This window comes from Camellia sinensis, chromosome 11 (assembly GCF_055761805.1).
Source record: "Camellia sinensis isolate YWXY chromosome 11, ASM5576180v1, whole genome shotgun sequence".
NCBI lineage: Eukaryota > Viridiplantae > Streptophyta > Magnoliopsida > Ericales > Theaceae > Camellia > Camellia sinensis.
Genome location: NC_138971.1, coordinates 11,649,721 through 11,675,460, shown reverse-complemented (window position 1 = coordinate 11,675,460; position 25,740 = coordinate 11,649,721). Strand labels below are relative to the sequence as shown.

At 36.2% G+C, this 25,740-nt stretch overlaps 2 protein-coding genes across 4 annotated transcripts; both read left to right on the top strand.

Moving 5' to 3' along the window:
- Positions 1-825: 825 nt before the first annotated feature.
- On the top strand, positions 826-1,902 carry LOC145802151 (uncharacterized). The gene has a single exon (XM_082894817.1). The coding sequence runs from the start codon at positions 826-828 to the stop codon at positions 1,900-1,902; it is 1,077 nt and encodes a 358-aa protein (XP_082750943.1).
- Positions 1,903-10,294: 8,392 nt separating this feature from the next.
- Positions 10,295-22,089, top strand: LOC145801855 (uncharacterized). Of its 3 annotated transcripts, none has more exons than XR_014343573.1 (6): positions 10,295-10,524; positions 14,255-14,417; positions 14,505-14,659; positions 19,909-20,130; positions 20,220-20,895; positions 21,794-22,089. XR_014343573.1 is itself a non-coding variant. In XM_082893589.1 (5 exons), the coding sequence occupies exons 2-5, from the start codon at positions 14,264-14,266 to the stop codon at positions 20,270-20,272; spliced, it is 555 nt and encodes a 184-aa protein (XP_082749715.1). In that variant the 5' UTR covers positions 10,295-10,524; positions 14,255-14,263; the 3' UTR covers positions 20,273-21,778. The 3 variants fall into 3 exon arrangements, 1 of the variants encoding a protein (XP_082749715.1); XR_014343572.1 differs by having other exon boundaries at positions 20,220-20,953; XM_082893589.1 differs by lacking the exon at positions 21,794-22,089 and having other exon boundaries at positions 20,249-21,778.
- The last annotated feature ends 3,651 nt before the right edge of the window (positions 22,090-25,740 follow it).

Here is a 25,740-nt window from a genome sequence, read left to right as displayed (position 1 = left end):
AGTTATAGAGTGCCTAATTTGTCATGAAATGCATTTGAAACTTAGGGATATAAGAGGCTAAGTGGAAAATAGTACAAGCTTGGATCATATAATCCCAAGGAGATGGATGGACGCCAATATATATACTATACATCATGTGCCATTATATATATATTTTTTAATGATTTGTTGAATATAACTTAATAGTTGAATATAACTCAATGTATATATAATATACATCATGTGTCATTATTATTTTTTTTTAATGATTTATTGAATATAACTCAATAGTTGAATGTAACTCAATGTATACACACAGATTCAAGTGCTATTATTATTTTTTTTTAATGATTTGTTGAATATAACTCAATAGTTGAATATAACTCAATGTATACACACAGATTCACGTGCCATTATTTTTTTTTAATGATTTGTTGAATATAACTCAATAGTTAAATATAACTCAATGTATACACACAGATTCATGTGCCATTATTTTTTATTTTTAATGATTTGTTGAATATAACTCAATGTATAATATACATCATGTGCGATTATTTTTTTTTTTTAATGATTTGTTGTTCATGGTGGTGTTAGAATGTTAAAATCAATAATGACCATTTTTGTTAGTTTTTATTCCTTACTTGCATATAACATTAGAACTTGTATAAGAATCTTCATTAAAGATCTGGACATATATTTGGTGAAGTTGTTATTGAATTTTTCAATTTAATTAGTTCATAAATACACAAGTCTACATTATACTATATTGTTCCTAATCTTTCATTTGTGATCAGACATGGATAAAAGTTGGATTGCCCTAGGTATAGGACGGCTAATGAAAGGATGAGTAAACCATATAATGATGGGGTCAAGTTATTTCTTCAATTTGCAATGGGGGTTTTAGACCATAATGGCAATCTGTTGTGCCCATGTATGAAGTGTGTGAATGTTTGTAGACAAAATCTTCAAAATGTGGAAATTCATTTGCTCCAATATGGGATTATGCAAACTTACACTGTATGGCACCAGCACGGGGAACCCCGTGTTTCAAACGAGGCTTACCATGATGATGAGATGCGACTTGATGGTGATGAAATTGTAGGTGGTATTGACGCCTTAGTAGAAGATCGAATAAGAGGGGAATCGGCTGATACAACCCAAGGGGAGGAAGTAAGAACTTTTGATCAATTGTTGATTGATGCCAAGCGTGAGCTGTTCCCAAATTGTACAAATTATACTTTGTTAAAGTTTGTGATTGAGGTGCTTAATATGACGGTAACAAATCATTGGAGCAATAAGTCAGTTGATATGATGCTAGAGTTTTTAAGTAGACTTTTACCGAAAGAAAATTTGGTTCCAAAGTCAACTTATGAAGCTAAGAAAATACTACGTGACTTGGGCTTGTCATATGAGCTCATTCATGCTTGCATAAATGATTGTGTATTATTTTGGAAGGAGAATGCAACACTAGATAAATGTCCGACTTGTAAGACATCTGGATACAAGATCAATCGTGGAAGGGGTAAGAAGATCCCTCATAAAGTATTGCGGTACTTCCCTTTGACACCAAGGTTAAAAAGATTGTACATGTCAAGGAAGAGTGCTGAGGATATGAGATGGTACAAAGATAAACGAGTGGACGACGAGATATTGAGGCATCCTGCTGACAGTGATGAGTGGAAGGAATTTGATGCACAACATCCCGAGTTTGCCTTGGAGCCTCGAAATGTAAGGCTAGGGTTGGCCGTTGATGGGTTTAACCCTTTTGGGAACATGAACAACTCTTATAGTTTGTGGCCCGTCATACTCATTCCATACAACTTGCCACCTTGGTTGGTTATGAAGGATCCATTTTCTTTGATGTCATTACTTATTCCTGGAGAATCGCAACCAGGGATTGATATAGACGTCTACATGTGACCATTGGTAGATGAGTTGAATGATTTATGGACAAATGGTGCATTGACTTACGACGCCTCCACCAATGAGACTTTTCGAATGCATGCAGCTTTGTTGTGGACAATACATGATTGGCCTGCATTTGGTGACATATCTGGGTGGAGAACAAAGGGTCATTATTCTTGTTACACTTGCAATGATGAACCGTATTTTCAATCTCTGAGAAGTAAGACGGGGTACACTAACCATCGATGTTACTTGCCTGAGAACCACCCAGAAAGGCGAAAGAGTAGGGCTTACAATGGTAAGATTGAGAAACGGAAGAGATCTTTGGAGTTGCTGGGGAAAAAATGCAAGACCAGTTGGACAACGTGACAGATGTCATATATGGAAAGCATCCAAGTAATAGAAAAAGGCCCCGTCAAGCACCTAATTGGACAAAGGTAAACATCTTGTATGAGTTACCCTATTGGAAGAAGCGAAAACTTCGACACAATATTGATGTCATGCATGTGGAGAAAAATTTTAGTGAAAATGTTTTCGGAACTATGTTAGGCATTGATGGAAAGAACAAGGACATAGAGAAAGCACGATTAGACTTGGAAGATATGGATATAAGGAAAGAGCTATGGCTAACACAACGACCCGATGGATCATATGTCAAGCCTCGAGCAATCTTTTCATTGACACCTGCAGAGAGGGAGGGTTTCTTTGAATTTTTAAAAACTGTCAAGTATCCAGATGGGTATGCGGCAAACATATCCAAATCAGTGAATGCAAGAAATGGTAGACTAACAGGCCTAAAAAGCCACGACTGCCATGTACTAATACAAAGAATTCTTCCCATTGGAATGCGTGGTTACGTGGATAAAGAAATTAGCACAACACTTTTTGAGTTAGGCAATTTCTTCCAAGACTTATGCTCTAGGACACTAAGGCGGAGCGAACTAGAGAAATTAGAGGAACGTATAATACACATTTTATGCAAGCTTGAAAAGATCTTTCCTCCAGCCTTCTTCGATGTGATGATCCACTTGGCTATTCATTTGCCTCGTGAGGCTATTCTTGGAGGACCCGTACAATATCGATGGATGTACCCAATTGAAAGGTATTTTTACACTTATACTTGTAAATGAGATTTACGTAAGTGTGTCACATATGTAATTATACTCCTAATTCGTTCTCTCTTGAAGGTTTATGGGAGCATTAAAAAAATATGTGACCAACCGAGCTCGACCAGAAGGTTCAATTGCCGAGGCTTACATTGTCAAAGAGTGCATTACTTTTTGTTCAATGTATGTTGATGGGATTGAAACCGTGCATAATCGACCAGAACGGAATGAAGATCGCGGTGAACGTCAACAAGGGTTAACAGTATTCACAGAAACTGCACGTCCAATTGGTCTAATCACACGAGATGCTGAAATGTCTCAAGAAATTCGTGATATTACTCATTGGTTTGTGTTGTACAATAGCCCGGAGATTGAAAAGTATTTGGAGTATGTGTTTCATTGAATTATGTTTATGCTTAGCTTTTTTATTTGTCGAACTACGTAGTAATCACTTTTTTTTTTTTTTTTTGAGTAGGGAACACAAAAATCTATTACAAACTCAATCTAGACATGACATAACCCACATACAACGACAAGAATTTCCCAAGTGGTTCAAAGAGAGGGTAAAATATTTATAATTCTTCAACATTTACAACTTCAACAAAATTAAATTTTTATAAAATGTCGTCATTCATAAATTATTTACTTATTGTTTGTTACATGTAATTGTAGATAAATACATTGAGAATGGAAGAGTCATTAGAGGCAACTGATGAATTGTGGTCATTAGCAAATGGTCCTAATTTGCTAGTGAAAGAGTACTCAGGTTGCATAATCAATAGCAGCCGGTTCCATACTCGAGATCTAGACAACCGTCGTACGAGTCAAAATAGTGGTGTGCTTACACACGGGGATCATGAAGGAAAATTGCATGACTTTTACGGTCACTTGTGCAAGGTTTTGGAATTTGACTACATATGTGGCAAAAAGGTTGTTTTGTTCCAGTGTGAATGGTACAACACCGGTAACACTGGTAGAAACAGAACAATACGACTTGATACATATTGCACAAGCATTGACGTCACAAGTCGGTGGTACCAATCTGACCCATTTATCCTACCTAGTCAAGCTAAGCAAGTCTTCTATCTGAATGATACCAAATTGGGTGAGCCTTGGAATGTCGTACAAAGGGTGCAACATAGGGGTGTCTTTGATGTTCTAGACACTAGTGATGGAGAATTATTGGATCCTTTAGAAAATAATGATGTGTTCCAACAAGAAAACATTACTAATGTTGTTCCAATTGACATTGACCCAATTGTTCGATACTGTAGGGATGATGTTGAATTCAATGTTATTTCGGAAGTAGGGTCATCAAATGCGATAATGGAAGAGAATAGAGATGATGAAAGAGATGAAGAACATAACATTCCTGATGTTGATATGGATCCTGATATGGATTATGATATGTAATTTTTAGTAGATCACTTTATTTTCGAACATATATTATTAATTAATGTAATTTTTATTTTATATGATTATGTTACTTTCTTTTTCTTCTTTTATGTAATGGTGAATGATGACATTGTCTATATTTTTCAATTAAAGTTGAATTATGTTATATAGTTGTAGAAATGGTCCAAGGCAAAAAACAATGGCTGAAACCAGGTGATTTGAGAACCAAGAAGCTAACAGAATACGAGAAACAAAGAAATAAGCGAATCAAGGAGAATTGTGAGGTAATGAATAATCTTGGAGTGAAGAATATTACAAATTCTTTAGGGAGTGTGGTTCAGCCCAAATGTGCAACTGCAAGGGAAAAGGGAATTAGGGTTGAGGTAGATGATGATGTTGAGTATAACCCTTCAGAGAGTGAGGATGACAACGATGATGAGTCATTGGGTTCCTTTGACCGCGAGGTATTATACACATTTTATATTTGTGAGTGAACATGTCTTTTACTTTTTACATTTCTTCTTCACATATCTTACACATCATATCTTTTATAAAATATATTTTAACTGTTTTAAATCTCGTTTTCACTGTTTGATTATGTTCTTTCAGGAACAACAGATGGCACCAGGACTTCGTTTACGGTCTCATTCAAGGCCATTACCTCCCACCCCAGAGGAAATGATGGATCCCCCAAGTGAAGAGGCCGGTACCCAACCCTTACCAGCTCATAGTGAACTATGCACGTAAAAGCCCGAGAAACATCACAAACACTGAAATATGTACGTGGCTCCCAATTAGGAAACTACTTTGACATTTGCACTATTCCAACATGTAGGCATGAAACTAAGTAGAAAACTATTCCAACATGTAGGCATGGAACTGGTTGAAAAAATATGCAACAGCCACAAGACGGCCCGGGAAACACCTCAAACACCTCGGGACGGACCAATGTGAGTTGTGGAAACTTACGGAACTAGCACGGGACTTTCGGTTTGAAAACTAAGTTCAAAAATGCACTTTTCCACACTTAAGCCTGAAAATAGGCATTCGGGGGCCAAAATCGTGCAACAGCCACGAAACGGCCCGGAAACACCTCAAACACCTCGGGACGGACCAATATGAGTTGTGAAAACTGACGGAATTAGCACGGGACTCCCGGTTAGAAAACTAAGTCCAAAAATGCACTTTTTCACACTTAAGCTTGAAAATAGGCCTTTGGGGGCCAAAATCGTGCAACCGCCATGAGACGGCCTGGGAAACACCTTAAACACCTCGGGATGGACCAATGTGAGTTGTGGAAACTTACGGAACTAGCACGGGACTCCCGGTTAGAAAACTAAGTCCAAAAATGTACTTTTCCACAGTTAAGCTTCAAAAATAGGCCTTCGGGGGCCAAAATCGTGCAACAGCCACGAGACTGCCTGGGCAACACCTCAAACACCTCGGGATTGACCAATGTGAGTTGTGGAAACTTACGGAACTAGCACGGGACTCCCGGTTTGAAAACTAAGTCCAAAAATGCACTTTTTCACACTTAAGCTTGAAAATAGGCCTTCGGGGGCGAAAATCGTGCAACCGCCACGAGACGGCCCGGGAAACACCTTAAACACCTCGGGATGGACCAATGTGAGTTGTGGAAACTTACGGAACTAGCACGGGACTCCCGGTTTGAAAACTAAGTCCAAAAATGCACTTTTTCACACTTAAGCTTGAAAATAGGCCTTCGGGGGCGAAAATCGTGCAACCACCACGAGACGGCCCGGGAAACACCTTAAACACCTCGGGATGGACCAATGTGAGTTGTGGAAACTTACGGAACTAGCACGGGACTCCCGGTTTGAAAACTAAGTCCAAAAATGCACTTTTCCACAGTTAAGCTTGAAAATAGGCCTTCGGGGGCGAAAATCGTGCAACCGCCACGAGACAGCCCGGGAAACACCTTAAACACCTCGGGATGGACCAATGTGATTTGTGGAAACTTACGGAACTAGCACGGGACTCCCGGTTTGAAAACTAAGTCCAAAAATGCACTTTTCCACAGTTAAGCTTCAAAAATAGGCCTTCGGGGGCCAAAATTATGCAACAGCCACGAGACTGCCCGGGAAACACCTCAAACACCTCAGGATTGACCAATGTGAGTTGTGGAAACTTACGGAACTAGCACGGGACTCCCGGTTTGAAAACTAAGTCCAAAAATGCACTTTTTCACACTTAAGCTTGAAAATAGGCCTTCGGGGGCGAAAATCGTGCAACCGCCACGAGACGGCCGGGGAAACACCTTAAACACCTCAGTATGGACCAATGTGAGTTATGGAAACTTACGGAACTAGCACGGGACTCCCGGTTTGAAAACTAAGTCCAAAAATGTACTTTTCCACAGTTAAGCTTCAAAAATAGGCCTTTGGAGGCCAAAATCGTGCAACAGCCACGAGAATGCCCGGGAAACACCTCAAACACCTTAGGATGGACCAATGTGAGTTGTGGAAACTTACGGAACTAGCACGGGACTCCCGGTTTGAAAACTAAGTCCAAAAATGCACTTTTTCACACTTAAGCTTGAAAATAGGCCTTCGGCGGCGAAAATCGTGCAACCGCCACGAGACGGCCCGGGAAACACCTTAAACACCTCGGGATGGACCAATGTGAGTTGTGGAAACTAACGGAACTAGCACGGGACTCCCGGTTTGAAAACTAAGTCCAAAAATGCACTTTTCCACAGTTAAGCTTCAAAAATAGGCCTTCGGAGGCCAAAATCGTGCAACAGCCACGAGACTGCCCGGGAAACACCTCAAACACCTCGGGATGGACCAATGTGAGTTGTGGAAACTTACGGAACTAGCACGGGACTCCCGGTTTGAAAACTAAGTCCAAAAATGTACTTTTTCACACTTAAGCTTGAAAATAGGCCTTCGGGGGCCAAAATCATGCAACCGCCACGAGACGGCCCGGGAAACACCTTAAACACCTCGGGATGGACCAATGTGAGTTTTGGAAACTTACGGAACTAGCACGGGACTCTCGGTTTGAAAACTAAGTCCAAAAATGCACTTTTCCACAGTTAAGCTTCAAAAATAGGCCTTCGGGGGCCAAAATCGTGCAACAGCCACGAGACTGCCCGGGAAACACTTCAAACACCTCGGGATTGACAAATGTGAGTTGTGAAAACTTACGGAACTAGCACGGGACTCCCGGTTTGAAAACTAAGTCCAAAAATGCACTTTTCCACAGTTAAGCTTCAAAAATAGGCCTTCGGGGGCGAAAATCGTGCAACCGCCACGAGACGGCCCGGGAAACACCTTAAACACCTCGGGATGGACCAATGTGAGTTGTGGAAACTTACGGAACTAGCACGGGACCCCCGGTTTGAAAACTAAGTCCAAAAATACACTTTTCCACAGTTAAGCTTCAAAAATAGGCCTTCGGGGGCCAAAATCGTGCAACAGCCACGAGACTGCCTGGGAAACACCTCAAACACGTCGGGATTGACCAATGTGAGTTGTGGAAACTTACGGAACTAGCACGGGACTCCCGGTTTGAAAACTAAGTCCAAAAATGCACTTTTTCACACTTAAGCTTGAAAATAGGCCTTCGGGGGCGAAAATCGTGCAACCGCCACGAGACGGCCCAGGAAACACCTTAAACACCTCGGGATGGACCAATGTGAGTTGTGGAAACTTACGGAACTAGCGCGGGACTCCCGGTTTGAAAACTAAGTCCAAAAATGCACTTTTCCACAGTTAAGCTTCAAAAATAGGCCTTCGGGGGCCAAAATTGTGCAACAGCCACGAGACTGCCCGGGAAACACCTCAAACACCTCAGGATTGACCAATGTGAGTTGTGAAAACTTACGGAACTAGCACGGGACTCCCGGTTTGAAAACTAAGTCTAAAAATGCACTTTTTCACACTTAAGCTTGAAAATAGGCCTTCGGGGGCGAAAATCGTGCAACCGCCTCGAGACGGCCCGAGAAACACCTTAAACACCTCGGGATGGACCAATGTGAGTTGTGAAAACTTACGGAACTAGCACGGGACTCCCGGTTTGAAAACTAAGTCCAAAAATGCACTTTTCCACTGTTAAGCTTCAAAAATAGGCCTTCGGGGGCCAAAATCGTGCAACAGCCATGAGACTGCCCGGGAAACACCTCAAACACCTCGGGATTGACCAATGTGAGTTGTGGAAACTTACGGAACTAGCACGGGACTCCCGGTTTGAAAACTAAGTCCAAAAATGCACTTTTTCACACTTAAGCTTGAAAATAGGCCTTCGGGGACGAAAATTGTGCAACAGTCACGAGACGGCCCGGGAAACACCTCAAACACCTCGGGATGGACCAATGTGAGTTGTGGAAACTTACGGAACTAGCACGGGACTCCCAGTTTGAAAACTAAGTCTAAAAATGCATGTTAAATTGTATATGTTATAGATAAGATAATAATTGTCTAACTTTTTTTTTTTTTTTTTTGTTTCATTTTTTTGCAGATTCGAGATTTGATATGGACGTGTTTGGTAATTTGGAGGGCCAATGGTAGCTCATTTTGTGTTTTTGTTCATATTACCTTACATGTATTTTGGTTGTGTTGTAAATTTTATATTTTTGTTAGTATTAAGGGGCATGTTTGGTAATCCGCCCTTGATATTTTATTTTTGTTGATATTAGTAGACATATTTTTTGTTGGATATTAGGAGATGTGTTTGGTAATCTGCATATGGTTGATATTATATTTTTGTGGATATTAGTAAACGTTTTTGTGGATATTAGGAGACATGTTTATAATCCGCATGCAATTCATGTTGTATTTTTGTGGATAGAGCTAAAATTCGATTGTGATGTTTATGAAAATGAACAGATTTTTGTATTGATTTGTAATAGATATTTTATTGAACAGGTTATTGAAATGCGCAGGGAATTGTTACTGAAAAGAAAAAATTTCGGAAGAAAATAGTACCCCTATTTTCAAAATTTTTAATTTTTATTAGTGACGAAATAAAAAATGTTGCTATAAGTTTTCAAAAAACATGACGAATAATTTTGTCACTAATGATATAGTACGAAACAAATAATTTCGTCACATTTGCTGAATATTTCGTCGCTAAATTGAAATATTTGGTGACAAAATATTTTTTGTCATTGAATAATTTTCTTTTTTGCTCATTTTAGTGACGAATTTTTTTGTCACCTTAATCTATATCATTGGTGAGGAAAACTTTGGTCACAAAAATATATTTGGTGACGAAATTTTCGTCGTAAAAAACAATTAAAATAAAATATTATTTAGTTTTGGTGACGAAATTGGTGTTTTAGAGGACGAAAAATTCAACATTTGGAGACGAAACATTTCGTCGCCAAAAATGAAAAATAGGTGACGAAACTGTTTTTCGTCACCAGGTACTTTTTGTGACGACGTATAGGCCACGAACGTGGTGACAAATTTTTTTCGTCACAGATCACTTTAGTGACGAAATTTTGATGTTTGGAGACAAAATCAGTCTGTCACCAAAGACCTTTCTTCACTAAAAGAGTCTTTTGGAGATGAAAACTAATGACGAAAATAAATTTTGTCACGAAAGATGTACCTTTTAGTGAAGAAAATAATATTCCGTCTCCAAATGTACCATTTTTAGAGAGAAAAAAAAAATTTGTCACCAATCAACATATATAATAAAAATATTAGGTGACGAAATTATTTTTTGTCATTATTTTTTGTCACTAAAGATTTTTCCGCTATTTTTTTGGAATGCGCCAAAATTTTGAGACTTTTGGAGAGGAAAAAATTGGTCATCAATTATAAAATTATTAATGATGAATATATTTTCGTCACCAATAAATTTTAATATTTTTATATCATTTACTGAGAAAACTAATTCCGTTGTGAATAACTTTACCTTTTGGTGAGCAAATAATTTTGTCACCAATTTCGGAGGGAAAATTGAGCGGCAAAAGAAAACGCAAAATAGGCTCCTAAATTTTTTCGTTTGGCTTCTGAACATAGAATTTGTAAGCTGCAAAACGTAGTAGATGAGAGGGAGAAGAGAGAGGCTTCGAAGGGAAGACTAGTTCGTGCGGCGCAAAACTTCGACTTCGAACGGTGCTCTTCATTCGGCGGCAGCGACGATTGACGGTTCCATTCTTGAGGTATGTTCGGATTCCCCTCCTCTCTCTCTCTCTCTCTCTCTCTCTCTCTCTCTCTCTCTCTCTCTCTCTCTTTCACAATCACTCCATTTTGAAATTTCCTCTTCAAAATTCCCAAACACGCCTCGTGCTTTACAAACCCTTTCTCAATTTCTGATTTGATGCTCGAATTTCATTGTCTCCAAATATTTGTTTGGCTCTGTTATATCTGTGTTTGCTATTTTTTATTAGGGTTTTATAACTGTTCTTTTGGATTCACAAGTCTTGATTTTCTTCTTGTTAGGTTGATTTGTGCTATTAGGGGCTTGTGAAAGCCAAATATTCGATTGGTGCTATATTACCAATTCTGGGTTTGCCTTGCTTTTTAGTGGGTTTGCTTCTTTGTTCATGGTAATCTGATCTTACCTCTTAAAAATAGGCCTAAGGACTGAATTTGTGTTGAGAGAAGAAGATTGTGTATTGAGGTTGTGGAATTTGGCCATTTACGCAGCTTCCATTGAACCATTGTTCGCTTATTTTCTGTAAAGAAGCTTGAATTTATTTTCCATTGAACCATTTTATTTGAATTTTGGTACTTAATTTCTTAACTTAGTTAAGAACTCTTGCATGACCCATTAAAATGCTGATTAATTTGTTGCCTATTTTATGCTTTTGGACTACTATTATTTTATTAAATTTAAAAAAATTACCATTATCAAAATGGCTTCTCAATTACAGGGCTTAGCTTGGTGATTTGAGTCTCATGAGCTGCATCCTCCTCCCCCTTCACTTAGGGGTATTTATATGTATGTATGTTGTATACAATGTTTGGAGCTTAGCCAATATGTTACTAACTTAAAATGCTATATTTCATCTTTAGTTAAAAACATCATTGGGTCTCAATATGGTTCATATAACTTGGAACAATTACTGTCCATTCATGTGAGACATAATTGATTCATTATATTTCTAATGGGCATGCCTTTTTTGAAAAAATAAAAATATTCACAATTTGGCTTCTCAACAAGGAAATCAATATAAATCGGTTTCTAGAAAGATATGAATCTCTAGGTTTCATGAGTTTGTTCTTATAAGATGTAAAGTTTTCAGTCATTTAGGGGTTCAGAACCATTCAAACCATTTCCACTTTGAAAGAAACAGTACCTGAATTTGATATATTAGTGAATAAAGTTCGATTGTATATTATTTTTCCCTTGATTGGGCCTTGTAGATTCCATGAGACTTTGAAGTTATAAAGTATACTTGTAGTAGAAAGTACAAATTTGATTTTTTTTCATTTGGTAAACTGTGCATGCTACACTCCTCCTAGAGAAAGAGAAGGGTAAGTACAGACCAATTTCATTAGAAATTTAAATGAGTCATGACCTATTTATACCTATTTAAAATGAATCTTTAAAAAAAAATTTTGAATCTTACATGGTGGGTAAGTACTAAACTACCTAATAATTATCCATTAGATAACCCAACCCAACTTATTTATTTTTTGTTCTTTGAGTCAGCCCAACTACGCAACCACCATCACTTACCTTACCATAACCACTTCTCTACCACTACCATTCCCCACCACCCCTATAGCCACCTCATTTGCCAGTACTTCCATCCCAACCCAACCCATTTATAACCCACCCAAACCCATCCAAACCTGTCCATTTGAATGTGTAGTATGTGGATTCTTATGGAATGAGGGTTAATCTTGAATTATTTGATCTTATATATATGTGTGTGTGTGTTTGTGAAGTTTGTTTGTAATGTTTTTTTAGATTGTAGAAAACAGGTGAAATAGTGTTTTGGAGAATGGTGAGAGGGTGAGATGGAATGGTGTAGTGATCTAGTGTTTTGGAGAACCACTGGATGAGCCAATGTGAACACCATAATTGATGCTTCCATTGTAGAAAAACTTGATTACAAAACTTATGTCAGTTACCATTTCTTCAGACTCTCTCTCTCTTGCGTGAACATGCCCCCATCTTTATTAATTTGTTTACATATATGTATTTTTAGAAGTAATATTTTTCCATCAAACCACTATAAGGTTGATTATGCATCTATTAATATTTTTAGCATCATGTACATGAGGCAAAATAAGAAACCACTATATTATTGATATGCCCAATGGACAATATTATCAATTTATTTCACACGTAGAATGTAAATGAGCATTGAATTCCACTTACAAGATTTAAATGAAAAGAAAACCCCAAGCTGGACATCATTAAACGGTTGTCTATCTTGTTAGTTCTTGCTTTATAATAGAGATGTTGGTTCATAGCTTTCATGCCAATAGAGTTATATGGACTTTGGTTGTAGTTTCTTTGTTCTTGTCGGTCCCCATTCAATGTTGTATTTAGGTTCTGCTAATTCAAGACGCGATTTTTCATAGATTTCCATGGAATTGGAATTACGTCATTGTTATGTAGAATGAAAATATGCATTTTTCAGAAACTCCATAGTTCAGACTAGTGAGACTTAACTTACATATCACTATCAATTCCAATTTAAAGCAAAACCCAAAATTAATCAAAGGTATAAAAATTGAAATTATGAACAAATGAGTAAGAACACCAAAAGCATGTTACCTAGAAGGATCACCATAAACAACCAACCATGGCTCAACCATCGATTCACCAAACCCATCAACAATTTGTTGCCTATATATTAAATCTCCTAACACCTTCACCAAAATACAATCAGCCAAATTAGCTTGCTTCCCCAACCAAATTAACTTTTATCTGCTCTGTTTAACTAAACCTGACTATAACTGTCTAACTAAACCATAGAGACAGTTGCAGCTACAACTGTTGTAGTATTAGCTGCTCTGTTTGTGGACTGTGATCTTGGCTGCAGCTGGCTGCTGTTGCTGCTCTGTCTGTGGACTTTGGCCTTGGCTGCAGCTGACTGCTGTGGCTGCTGTTGCTCTGCCTGTGGCTACATTGCTGCTCTGCCTTATCAAAAGATCCCATTGTTTACAATTATAGAGCAACTTGATAGTTTTAGAATTATGGAGCTGCTGCTGCTCTGCCTGAGCTGCTGCTGCTTTGCTTTATCATGATGAGTAATGTTTTTGAGTTTTTGTCATGTGCCAAGTTTAAATTTTGTACCTTTTGGATTATGGTTTGGTGACAAGTTCGCTAGAAACATTTAATCTATTTGTTATGACAAGGTTACGTAAAGTACCTTTCAATTAAGGTGTTTTGGATACTTTAGGATTATGTTTTTCTTTTTTTATTTAATGGTGCATAATTATATATTGTCTATATTTTTCAATTAAAGTTGAATGGTGTTATATAGTTGTAGAAAATGGTCAAAGGAAAAAAAAAATGGCTGAAACCTGGTAATTTGAGAACTAAGAAGCTAACAGAATATGAGAAACAAAGAAATAAGAGAATCAAGAAGAACTGTAAGGTAATGAACAATCTTGGAGTGAAGAATATTACAAATTCTTTGATGACTGTCATTCAGCCCAAATGTGCAAATGCAAAGGAAAAGGGAATTAGGGTTGAGGTAGATGATGATGATGAGTATAAACCGTCAGAGAATGAGAACGATAGTGATGATTGGTCATTGGGTTCTTTTTATTGCAAGGTATTTTATACATTATTTTATATTTGTGTGTCAACATGTCTTTTACTGTTTAAATATCTTCTTCACATATCTTAAACATCATATTTTTTAAAAAATATATTTTAACTGTGTTAAATATCTTCTTTACTATTTGATTATGTTATTTCATCAGGAACAAGAGATGCCACCAGTGTTTCGTTTACAGTCTTATTCGAGGCCATTAACTCCCACCCCAGAGGAAGGGATGGATCCCCCAGGTCAAGAGGTTGGTACCCAACCCTTACCACCTCACAATGTGCAACCTGCGCATGAGGTGACTGCATCTAGCAGCGTTGGTAAGTTTACAAAGTTGTTTATATTCAATTTAAGGTCTAACTTGTATTTGTTTACTTACTAACTCAATTAATATTATGTCCTTATAGCACCACATGACAAACGAGGTCGTGGCCCGACACGTGATATACAAGACCAACGCATTGTCGAGAAAGATGGAAAGATGGTGGTTCCTGTACCTGAACAGTTTCATGCGCCAGTAGGAGATCAAGCCTCTAAGCTGGCCTCCAAGATTGGTATAGAGGTTCGAACACAGTTACTAGACCTGAGTTGTAACGCCCTCAAAATAATACATAAAACCCAACAATCTTGACATGCATAGACATAAGAGAAATAAACATCTTTCCATTTATCACAGTATTCATTACAAAAGTATTACATGTTGACAACAAAAGTAAATGCCTTACGGGTTTACAACTTTCCAAGCCAACACTTGGTTACAAGAAGAGAGTACTAACTCAAATACATATTTAGCCCTTGGCTTGAATTTACATGTAATACATCAAAAGATAACATAACAACAAAAAGAGTCTTCAACTCCCAGAACCTCCCAAGCTATGTCCTTGGAGGTGGCATAATACCCGAACCTGAAAAATGATATCCCATATAGGGTGAGCCAACGCCCAGTAGAGATATGCTAAACATAATATGAGCAATAAATAAAACATTAGCATTCGATAAATGTTTAACTCATATATACCAATTTATAACACATTTCAATTCCATGACAAATATGTCCATGTTTCATTTCACTTTCCATTACTTATCCAGTTCTTAATTTATGAATAAGGCTCAGAACCTGGCCAATAATTTAATAAGACTATAACTCATACCAAAACACTTCTATAACTCACAATAGATACACATACTTGCTGTATCAATACCACATCAAAACACTTCCATACTTCACAAATGATACACAGATTTGTTGTATCTATGGAGTTCATCCCCTATCTCCTCCCAAATAAAATCCGGTTTAGGAGTCCATCCCCTATCTTCCCCTAAACTGTGGAGTGCATCCCCTATCTCCTCCCACGCAACACAATGTATATAAACACATATCATATACATGAGCAGTCAATACATAAATTTGATGTATTATTCCAACCGTCATATTCGATGACATAATCAATTGATTAGTTTTAATTCGCCTAATCATCATGCATTGTCTACAACAATCAAGACTATCCTCCACCGATAGCCCAAAGCAATTTATTTCTAAACAGATAATAAATGCATCAACAGATAATTTGACAACAATTTCATAAATGAGCGATTAATAAATCCAACTCCACCATTCCCTCTTATAATGAGCCAATTTCATTATTTCCAACTCAATTCCATATTTCCATAACATTCCCAAATTAATTATATATTCATACAACAATTTAGGGCTTTCTCACCCTTTTTCTCTACAATGACCCAAAGGTCCTATATATCATCAACAACATCAATATCATCATTTTAAGATCCAAGATACACATTTATGAGTCAAAATAACCAAACCCCTCTTTATTCATTTTGAAACCCTAACACCCAAAATTACCCAACTTCAACATTACATCAAAATGACCAATAGTTTATGTCAAAGACCATAAAAATGAGTAGTTATCCCTACCTCAAATTCGGAGCTCAAAGGAGAAGATGAAGAAATTTGAAAATGCTCCAAACCCCAATATTTTCGGATCAAAATGTAGCCCTCAACAAGCTCCACACTTTTTACAAAGGCCCAAGGATAGAAGATCACTCCTACTAGATCAAACCCTAGAGAGAAGTTGGAGTTTTAGAGTGAGGTGCTTTCCAATGGAGGTTTTGAAAAAGTAGGAGAGAGAAAGAAAATCAAAAAGTGATCCAAAATGTCACTTTTCGGACTGATATACAAGTTGCCCCGCTCGAGCGTGGAACTCTCCGCTCGAGCGTCAGACACAGACTCATGCTCGAGCGTCAAAAGCGCTGCTCGAGCACCGGATGCACATTTCCAGAAGTTTTGCAGACCATGGTCCCCGCTCGAGCGTCAGACTCCCCGCTCGAGCGGAGGAACAAAATCGAAAGGGCCCGCTCGAGCGTCAAAACTCCCGCTCGAGCGTACGATGACCTGCAGAGAAAAAAATATTGAGAGACGAATATTCACGCTCGAGTGTCAAAACTCCCGCTCGAGCGGAGAAGCAAAAACAAAGGGCTCGCTCGAGCGTCAAAAGCCCCGCTCGAGCGTGAAGGCCAAAATCTGGGCATCAACTTTTGGTTTTTAAACACAACCAACCTGTTCCAAACCTGCCTAACACAACCCAAGACTCAAATACAAAGAGTAAAGGATGAAAATGAGAATAAGACAACAACATAACCACGGAACCAAGTCCGGAATACAATAAACAAAGGAAGGAAAAATCGGGATCGCTATATGAGCGTTCGTAGGTGGAAGAAGGTTAACGATGCTGATAAGAAGTCGATGATCCAACGCTTGGAAGTAATTATTGTCAAGTAAAAGAGGCATGACACATGAAAATTGAAACCCTTCACTATTGCCTTTTATATTTTTTGAAATAGAAATTGAGGTGATTGATGGAAAGGATTAGAGAAGAATGGTGTAGCATAGGGGATATTACATGGTATTAGAGAAGAATGGTGCTGCTAAACAAGATATTACATCGTAGCATATCAAAGACTTCTAGTTTTGGAAAGAAGTTAACGATTAGTAAGAATGCAACTATAACTATGTATCCCCCAAGTCGCGTCCTTGCGTAGTGAAAAGTATTCCCAGGAAAATTATATAACTTCAAAGAGAAATAGAGGGTTAGAAGACAAACATACCACTTTAGTTTGCATATACCTGTTTAAATTGACTTTTTGGGCCTTTGCTTAGAATATGTGCTTTATTAGTTTGCATTTGTCAATCCACTTTAGTTTGTTGGATTATTTTATATATATATATATATATTTTTTTTTTTGCTTTCTTTGTTTGCATTGTCTTATTATGAAAATGTCGTTTACTAATGAGTTGGTTTTAGTGCTTGAATATGTTTTCTATTACAACAAGATGAAAGTTATTGTCATCAATTTGTTTTGTTTTGTTTTTTTATTTTATTTTCTTTGTCACGATTATGGTCAGATTTGTTAATTTTGTTTGTCGCCACTTTAATCTATTTTGGCGGGTTGTTTGTGGCTGTTTGCGTATTCACATCTTTGATTCTTTTTGTAGGACATTTTTTACCAATTCACAACAAGAAAGTTTAATTACACATAATTAACTTAAAAAATAAAACACAAAGGATGAGGATTGGATCTCATTTTTTATTCTATGATTTAATTTTATACAATAAGCATATCTCTCCCGAGTCATCCTGAATTTCTTGAGTTAGTTCAAACTAATTGTATTTTTAATGACTCAAGGAGTTTTGCGTACATAGTTAGGTAAACCCCAGTTGTAAAAATCAAAGATTAACTAGTAATCTTATAAAAACAAAGCACAAAGCATAGACTTCATCAACCCATATGCTAGATGAATTGAACCTGAATACGTGCATTTTGTATGACATGAATGCATTTTGGGTATTTTGAGATTGATTCTATGACATGAATACATGCATTTTGGGTATTTTGAGATTGATTCTATGACATGAATACATGCATTTTGTATGACTCTTATAAATCTATGCATTTTCCATATTTACCAAAATAAATACATGCATTTGAATCTCACTTTGGTGAAATGTTGTCAGATGAATTGAACCTAATTTTGGTCAACAGTAGTTGAGAGTTTTTTTTTAAATTTTGAGAAATTTCCCCCCCTCCCCCCGGTACTTGGGCATGAATGAATGCATGGATTTTGAATCTATTAGTCACAGATTCAACACCACATGCTTCATACAGTGAGAAGCAGAGGAGGACTGGTCTGGTCTACCATAGCAGATGGTGAAAACAAAAGGAAGAAAAAAACATAATAGAGTCCAAAACATAGAAACAAACCAAGTAGGACAATGTTTCGAAAAAAAAAAGTGAATGCTAAAGTCTATAAAGCAATAATGGCTTATTTGATGTTCTTCTTTATTACCCCCCTTCCCCTTTGCAAAACAATGGGCTGACATCTCTCTCTCTGCGGGCTCTGGGAGTGGGTTAAAATGTTGTTTGGTGGGGTCTTGGTTTCTACACTTGACCAGCCAGCCAGCCAGCATTCACTGTCAACCTCACTTGTTGTGACTCACTAAAGTTGTGAGTTCATGGACTTATTGCCATGGTTTTTAGTGCATTTGCCTTTTCTAATTCACATTGCAAAAAGATTCAGAGAAAAAAATGTGTTCAATTCAAGTCTTGTTCGTTTTATATTTTGATTCCATTTCAAACGAAATTGATAACAAATTGAGTTCAAATAGTAAATTTTTTATAGTGTATAACAGCTTATAAAATCAAGTTGCATCATATTTAAATTTGACTTAGGAACTTAATATACTTGAAAAATACATTCAAGTTTAATTTATTTACATAACAAGTTACTCTCAAATAAATTTCTAATGAATCAATCATGAGTAGAACTTGAATAACCTAATTGGCCCTACTTTGAGGCAGGATAGCCCATTCATAGATCAAATTGCCTTCACCTCTGAACTTAAGCAGTTCCATTTTATGGCCAAATTTTATTACAATCAGAGAAGCATATACCTGCTCTGAACAGTTCAAGCAGATAAAGGGTTAGAAGACAAACATACCTGAAGAAGATGACTATGTAGCCAATCTAGCGTTTGTAGAAATGTTGTTGCTGATATATTGACAACTGTTAAACCCTGTTCACGAGGGTAACAAAAAACTCACAAAATAAATAAATTAAAAAGATTAAGGATAAAGTTAACATTATTTTTCATCATCATCCATAAATTGCAAGAGTCTAGCTGAAAACCAGGAATCCTGGGTTTCACTGAAGCAGTATTTTTTAGAGTTTTTCACTTTTGTTTTCCCCCAACATATTTCCCCCCTCAAATCTAACGATCATTCATCAAATGATTTGCTTACAGCAATATTCCTTAAACTTTACCATCCGATTTAACTTTTACAAAATTCGATAAGCTAGCAAGAAATAAAAGCACCACACTTATGTTCATTGATATTTTTGACAGAATTCTGAGATTCTCTTAATTACTTTGGTTGACAGCCTAAATGTAGGGAAATTGGAACACCTTATAAGTTTTACAGAATACTTTGAACAAAATTGAGTAGACTATTGATTCCAAAATGCCCTCAGCATACTCATCATGATGTGCATAACTACTACTATATCCCTTTATTTACATATGATTTACTGAATCCTCAAGAACATGGAAAGCCAATGAGAAAACCAGGTCTCAACATCTTAGCATACCTGTGACTTGAAAGAGCAAAGATAGTCCTGAATCATTTTTAGGTTGCTTATTAGCTTATCTTTGTCCTGAAAGGAAAAACAAAAACAGAAATATGTTAGAAAATTTAGGTTATTTAACTTATAAAAAAAATGATTTGATTTTGCAGGATCAGTTTGATCTACAAGGCAATTCGAGTGATGTAGCAAGGACTTTAAACACACAGTTTGGTCGGCGATTAAGTACCTTCACCTATAGGTTGCACAAACAATACAAGCAACTTAAGGATGCAAGAGGGGAGGAGTACGCGAGAAGCCACCCACCTGCAAGTGTTACTCTTAATCAGTGGACATCTCTAATTGACAAGAAATGGAATAGTACAGAATTCATGGTAAAATGTTTTATATTAATTGTCAAAAATTAAGTTTCTTCTTACCAATGTTAAGTTTTGTTGTTTTTATTGGTGTTTCAATCGTGTAGGAACAATCACTAACTAATGTGAATAATAGGATGCAAATGAAAACAAAACATAGATGTGGATCAAAATCAATCCCGGTCAGGGTGCATAGCTCGATGCGTTCTACTATTTTATTTTATTGGATTAGTAGGCTTTGTTATTTAAATATTTGAAATAACATTCAAAAACAAATGAATCAGATAATTGCAAATGGAAAAGTGCCCGAATTGGCAGAATTTTACAAGGCCATCCACTACAATTCAAACACGCATGAATGGATTTCGTCGGAGAGCCAAGCTAATTATGTATCTACAAGGCTATGCATATTAATTTTGATAAAATTATTTATTTTTCTTTGTAGGGTAGAACAACTAATAATTGTTCGATTTATTTTAAATTAACAGGACAACATGATACAGACACAAGCAAAACATCTCTCGCAGACTGGTGCGATCCCTTTGAGCTCAGAGGAGTTGTCAGTCAAGGTGCTTAAGCCAAGGTCAGGTTATGTGAAAGGACTCGGCATGAGGCCTTCTTCTTCTATGAAGACTATTGTTGCACCTGCTGAAAATAGTAACTATGTTCAACGCCTTGAAATGCAAATAGCACAGCAAAATGAACAAAGTGCAAGGTTTCAAAATTCAGAGAAGCAACAAAGCAAGAAGATACAAAGTATCATAGAGTGTTTGAGGCAGAAAGGTATCACGGGAAATTTTGAGAGTGGGAAAAGTTCAGATTCTGATGGACAAGCTTCTTGGTTAGTACATTATGTTTATATGTCAATTTAGTAGAAAATTTCTTCTTCAACTAGGGTAGAATAAAAAACTACTTTCGACAATTAGGCAAAAGGTCCCGGGAAAATAATGAAATATGCATGTAAAGGCCTAAAAAACATCACAAACACCTTGAGACGGAGCACCATAAGATGTGTAAACTTACGGAACAAGCACTTGGCTTCCTATTGGAACAAGCATGTGACTCCTAGTTTGAAAACTACTTTGAATTATGTCTTTTTCCACCACTTAAGGTTGAAAATAGGCCATTAAGGGACAAAATAATGAAATATGAACAAGAAGGCCCGGGAAACATCATGAACACCTCGACAGGAACCAATGTAAATTGTAAAAACTTATAGAACAAGCACGAGGTTCCCAATTTAAAAACTACTTTGAAATTTGTAAAGTTCTAACACTTATGCATGAAAATAAGCCATTGAGGAGCAAAATCGTTAAATAGGCACGAAAAAGTTTAGAAATTATCATGGACACCTTGGGAGGGATCAACATAAGTTGTGAAAACTTATAAAACAATCATAGGACTTTCGGTTGGAAAACATTTAGGCTTGAAAATAGACCATTAGGGAGTAAAATCTTGAAATAATCGTTAAAAGGCCGGGAAACATCATGAACACCTTGGGAGGAACTAATGTAAGTTGTAAAAATTTATGGAACAAGCACTGTAAAATTTGGTTTGAAATTCACTTCGAAATTTGTATTTTTTCTCTTCTAGGTTGCATGTTAACATATTTAGTGAATGGTTACTTTAACCTATTGCTGCTGCTGTTGTTGTTGCTTTTTTTTTTTTTTTTAAATGGCAGATTGGAGATTAACGAATTTGGTAATCTGCAAAGCAAGAGTTTTTTGTTGATATTACCAGACACATATCCATCACAGTGTAGTTGTACTTTTTGTTGATATTACCAAACATGTATTTTGACTATGTTTGTTGTGGGTTATGATTATATTGTGATAGATCTTATCTTTTTGTTGATATTTTATTGCATAGATTAAAATGAGCAAGTTTTTGTTGATATTACTAGATGAACAAGCTTTTGTAATGATTTGTAATAGATATTATATTCAGCAGGTTATTAAAATGCACAAGTTATTTTGACTATATTGTAGTTTTTTATTTTACTAGAATAGATGTTATGGTTTGGATGTTTTATATTAATTTCTTGATACTATAAGACATGTATTTTGTTTGTGTTGTCTTATGAAATGAACAGTTTAATTTTATATTGATTTGTACTAGATATTTTATTGAATAGATTATTAAAATACACAGGGATTATTTATTGAAAAATATATATAGAAATTGCAAATATATCTCTCCCCTTCCCCCAATTTTTCAAATTGATTTATTATTGGTGACGAAAAAACAATTGTCGTTAAAACTTTTAATCCCAACAAATAATTTTGTCACAGATGGTTAGTATTTCATCACTAATTTGAAATATTTGTTAACAAAAATTTTCGTCACTAAAGGATCTTTTTCTTTTTTTTTTTTGGCATCTTTTGGTGACGATATTTTCGTCACTAAAAATTTTATGACTATTTTTAATGACGAAATATTTCGTCATCCAAAAAAATATAATAAAATTTTATTTAATTCTAGTGACGAAATGGATGTTATAGGTGACAAAATATTTAACATTTAGTGACGAAATATTTCGTCACCAAATACCAATAATAGGTGACAAAATAAATTTTCGTCACCAGGTACTTTTAGTGACGACGAATTGATGACGAACGTGGTGACGAAATTATTTCATCACATATCAATTTGGTGACAAAAATTTCACTATTGGAGACGAAGTGATTTTGTCATTAAAGAACCATTTTGTTGTAGTGAAAATTATATTAAAAAGTGTAACTAAATTTTTATTGAAAGAGTTATTTGTGTCAACTTTATATTATGCAAATTTGACACTAATTCGACTTATTTAATTGAGTCATAGCAATATATATATATATATATTCATGTCGAAAAATAGTCAACTCTAAGCTGCTACTTTCACGTACAATTTGAGTCGTGTTATCATGTCAAAAATTTTGACGCTTAGCGTTGATAAAGTATAGACATGATGTTTTAGGTTAATCCCACCAAAGTATATTGAATGCATAGAGTTGAATCTAAATGGATTTAGGTCTATTTTGATAAGTAGGAAAAACGTTAATTTTTTGTTGTTTTTTTTATAAAATATATAAGAAAATAGAGAGTTAATGTGACCAAAATAAGTCGATAAATCTATAAGTTGGCTTTTTTCTTAATTGTCAAAATAAGCCTTAATTGATTATTTGCGCCTTTTAGACCCAATGGACTTGTTCCAATAGTATGCAAGCTTTGGGTTGGATAATGCAGTCTGGGGTTATTTTATCTATGGGCTTTGAGTTTAGTAATAATTTGGGCCTTTTAGCCCCATTGAGCTTGTTTCAAAAGAAGGTAAGATTGGGTTGAATAATGCAGTCTGGGTCTATAAAAAATATCTCTGTTCAAAGGCCCAAAAAAATAAGAAGGAATTGTTATTTATTGGGTTGCCGAATAAAACATTCCTTGTCTAAAATAATAATAATAATAACAATAATAATAATAATAATAATAATAATAATAAAATTCTTATTTAAAGTCTCAACAAAATTAAAACCAGGTTAAACAATTACCTTGTCTCCAACTTCCTAATCCCTAGTCGAAAAAGATTGTTGAAACTGATGCATCTAAATAGGGATTTGGTGGTAGTCTTAATTATATTAGAGATTACTATCATTAATTAGCCCAGGATGCTTCCATCCTTTATAATCGACTCCAGAAAAATCCTCCACTTTGGTCTGAGGAACATACAATAGCAGTACATATACCATATAAGGTGTTTGTGATTCACCAGCTAATACAGTAAATGCATTGGCACCTTCATCTTCGGAATCTTCCTGTTCGTGATTGCTGATGACAAATTTCATGGAGGAGTCATCTTTGGAGAGAGTTTGAAGAAATTGCTCCTTCATGAAATCCATGTTTTTTATAATTAATTCTGTTTCAGACAAATTGGGAAATTTTTGCCTTAATTCTGTTTGAATTTGAACAAAGAGATTTGAAGTAGCTGGTTGGCTGGGTAGTGCTTTAGGAATAGCATCCCAGCAGGCCTAAGTATGAGCCTTAATTTTTTGGACAGTTTTTGTTAAGGTAGGGTTCATACCCTTATCCCACCATCTGACAAAGAAAACTCTTTTAAGACACGGGATTTTATTATGGTAATCACATTGAAAGTCCCATTTCCATATCCATGGAATTCCAAAGCGGATAACGAAATGGACTAATGATTTACTGATAGAAATGTCCTTGTTTGCTGGTAAATGGGAATAAGCAGCATGCCAATCATTATATGCTTTCCGGACTGGTATTGGTAAAATTTCAAACTGGAGCCCAAATTTATCCCACCAAATGAGGAACCAATTTGGTAAATCATTTTTGAGAACATCAGGGCAAATGCGGATAAACCATGAATGGTTGTTGATTGGATTCTGGTATTAAAATGCATGGGTGAAAGCATCAATATAGTCCCAATAACTATATTGAGTTTCACGATTTCGAATATCCAACTGGCGCGTTGTATGCAGATGAATGCCCCAAGTGGTAATAGGCATAATATTTCTGATGGTAATCTTGCTATACTGGATTGGACTAGCTGTTTTAGACGGATCATGCAAAGTATGCTTGATCTCGGCAGATCCTGTCTCAATGAGTATCTGTTCATACACATATCTATATTGGTCAAAGTGAGGAGGAAATTGTTGCGTGGTAAGCTACTGACACTTAATTTCCCATGGATTTGTCATCCATTTCTCATTTGCTGGTTCAATGTAGAGGATTGTTTTCTTTGTAATACTGTTAGGGGTATACTGTTCATCAGGCTTAAGGAGAATATCCTTAACTGATTGACTAGTTGCACTTTTACTAGTAGAGGCATGGAGCCTAGGAAATTCTGTTTGATAGGGGTTAGAACCCCTACCGCGACCTCTGCGGCCTCTGCTGGTCATTCAAAAATATGGGCTTGACCCTGCAAATATTCACGGGTTAGAAAGTCAGGTAAAGAATTCTATTCACCTTCGATATATTCAATATCAAAGTCAAATACTGATAAAACACTTTACCATGCTGCAAATATCTGTTTGGATGCTAAGTTTAAAACATCTTTTTTGAAAATATGTTTAGCTGCTGAACAATCAACTCTTATAAGAAAATGTTGATTAAGAAGATCATCCTGGAATTTTAAAACACATTTAACAATTGCTAAACATTCCTGTTTAATAGTTGGATAGTTTAAAGCTGCGCCTTTCCAACTGCCAGAATGAAAAACGTAAAAGTTCTTCTGTTGAAGTAGTAGGATTAATTTGTTCTAAAATCCCACCAAATCCCTGTTTAGATGTATCAGTTTCAACAATCTTTTTCCACTGGGGATTAGGAAGTTGGAGACAAGGTAATTGTTTAACCTTAGCTTTAACTTTTTGTACTGCTGTTGTATGTTCCTCAGACCAAGGTAGAGGATTTTTCTGGAGTCGGTTTTGAGGGATGGAAGCATCCTAGGCTAATTGATGATAGTAATCTCTAATATAATTAAGACTACCAAGAAATCTTTGTATTGGGTTTTATCCTTAATTTCATCAGGAAATTTGAATGCAAACTCAATGCTCCTGTTGATTGGTATAATACTCCCATTATGGATATTATGTCCAAGGAAACGTACTGTTGTGTGGAAAAGTTTCATTT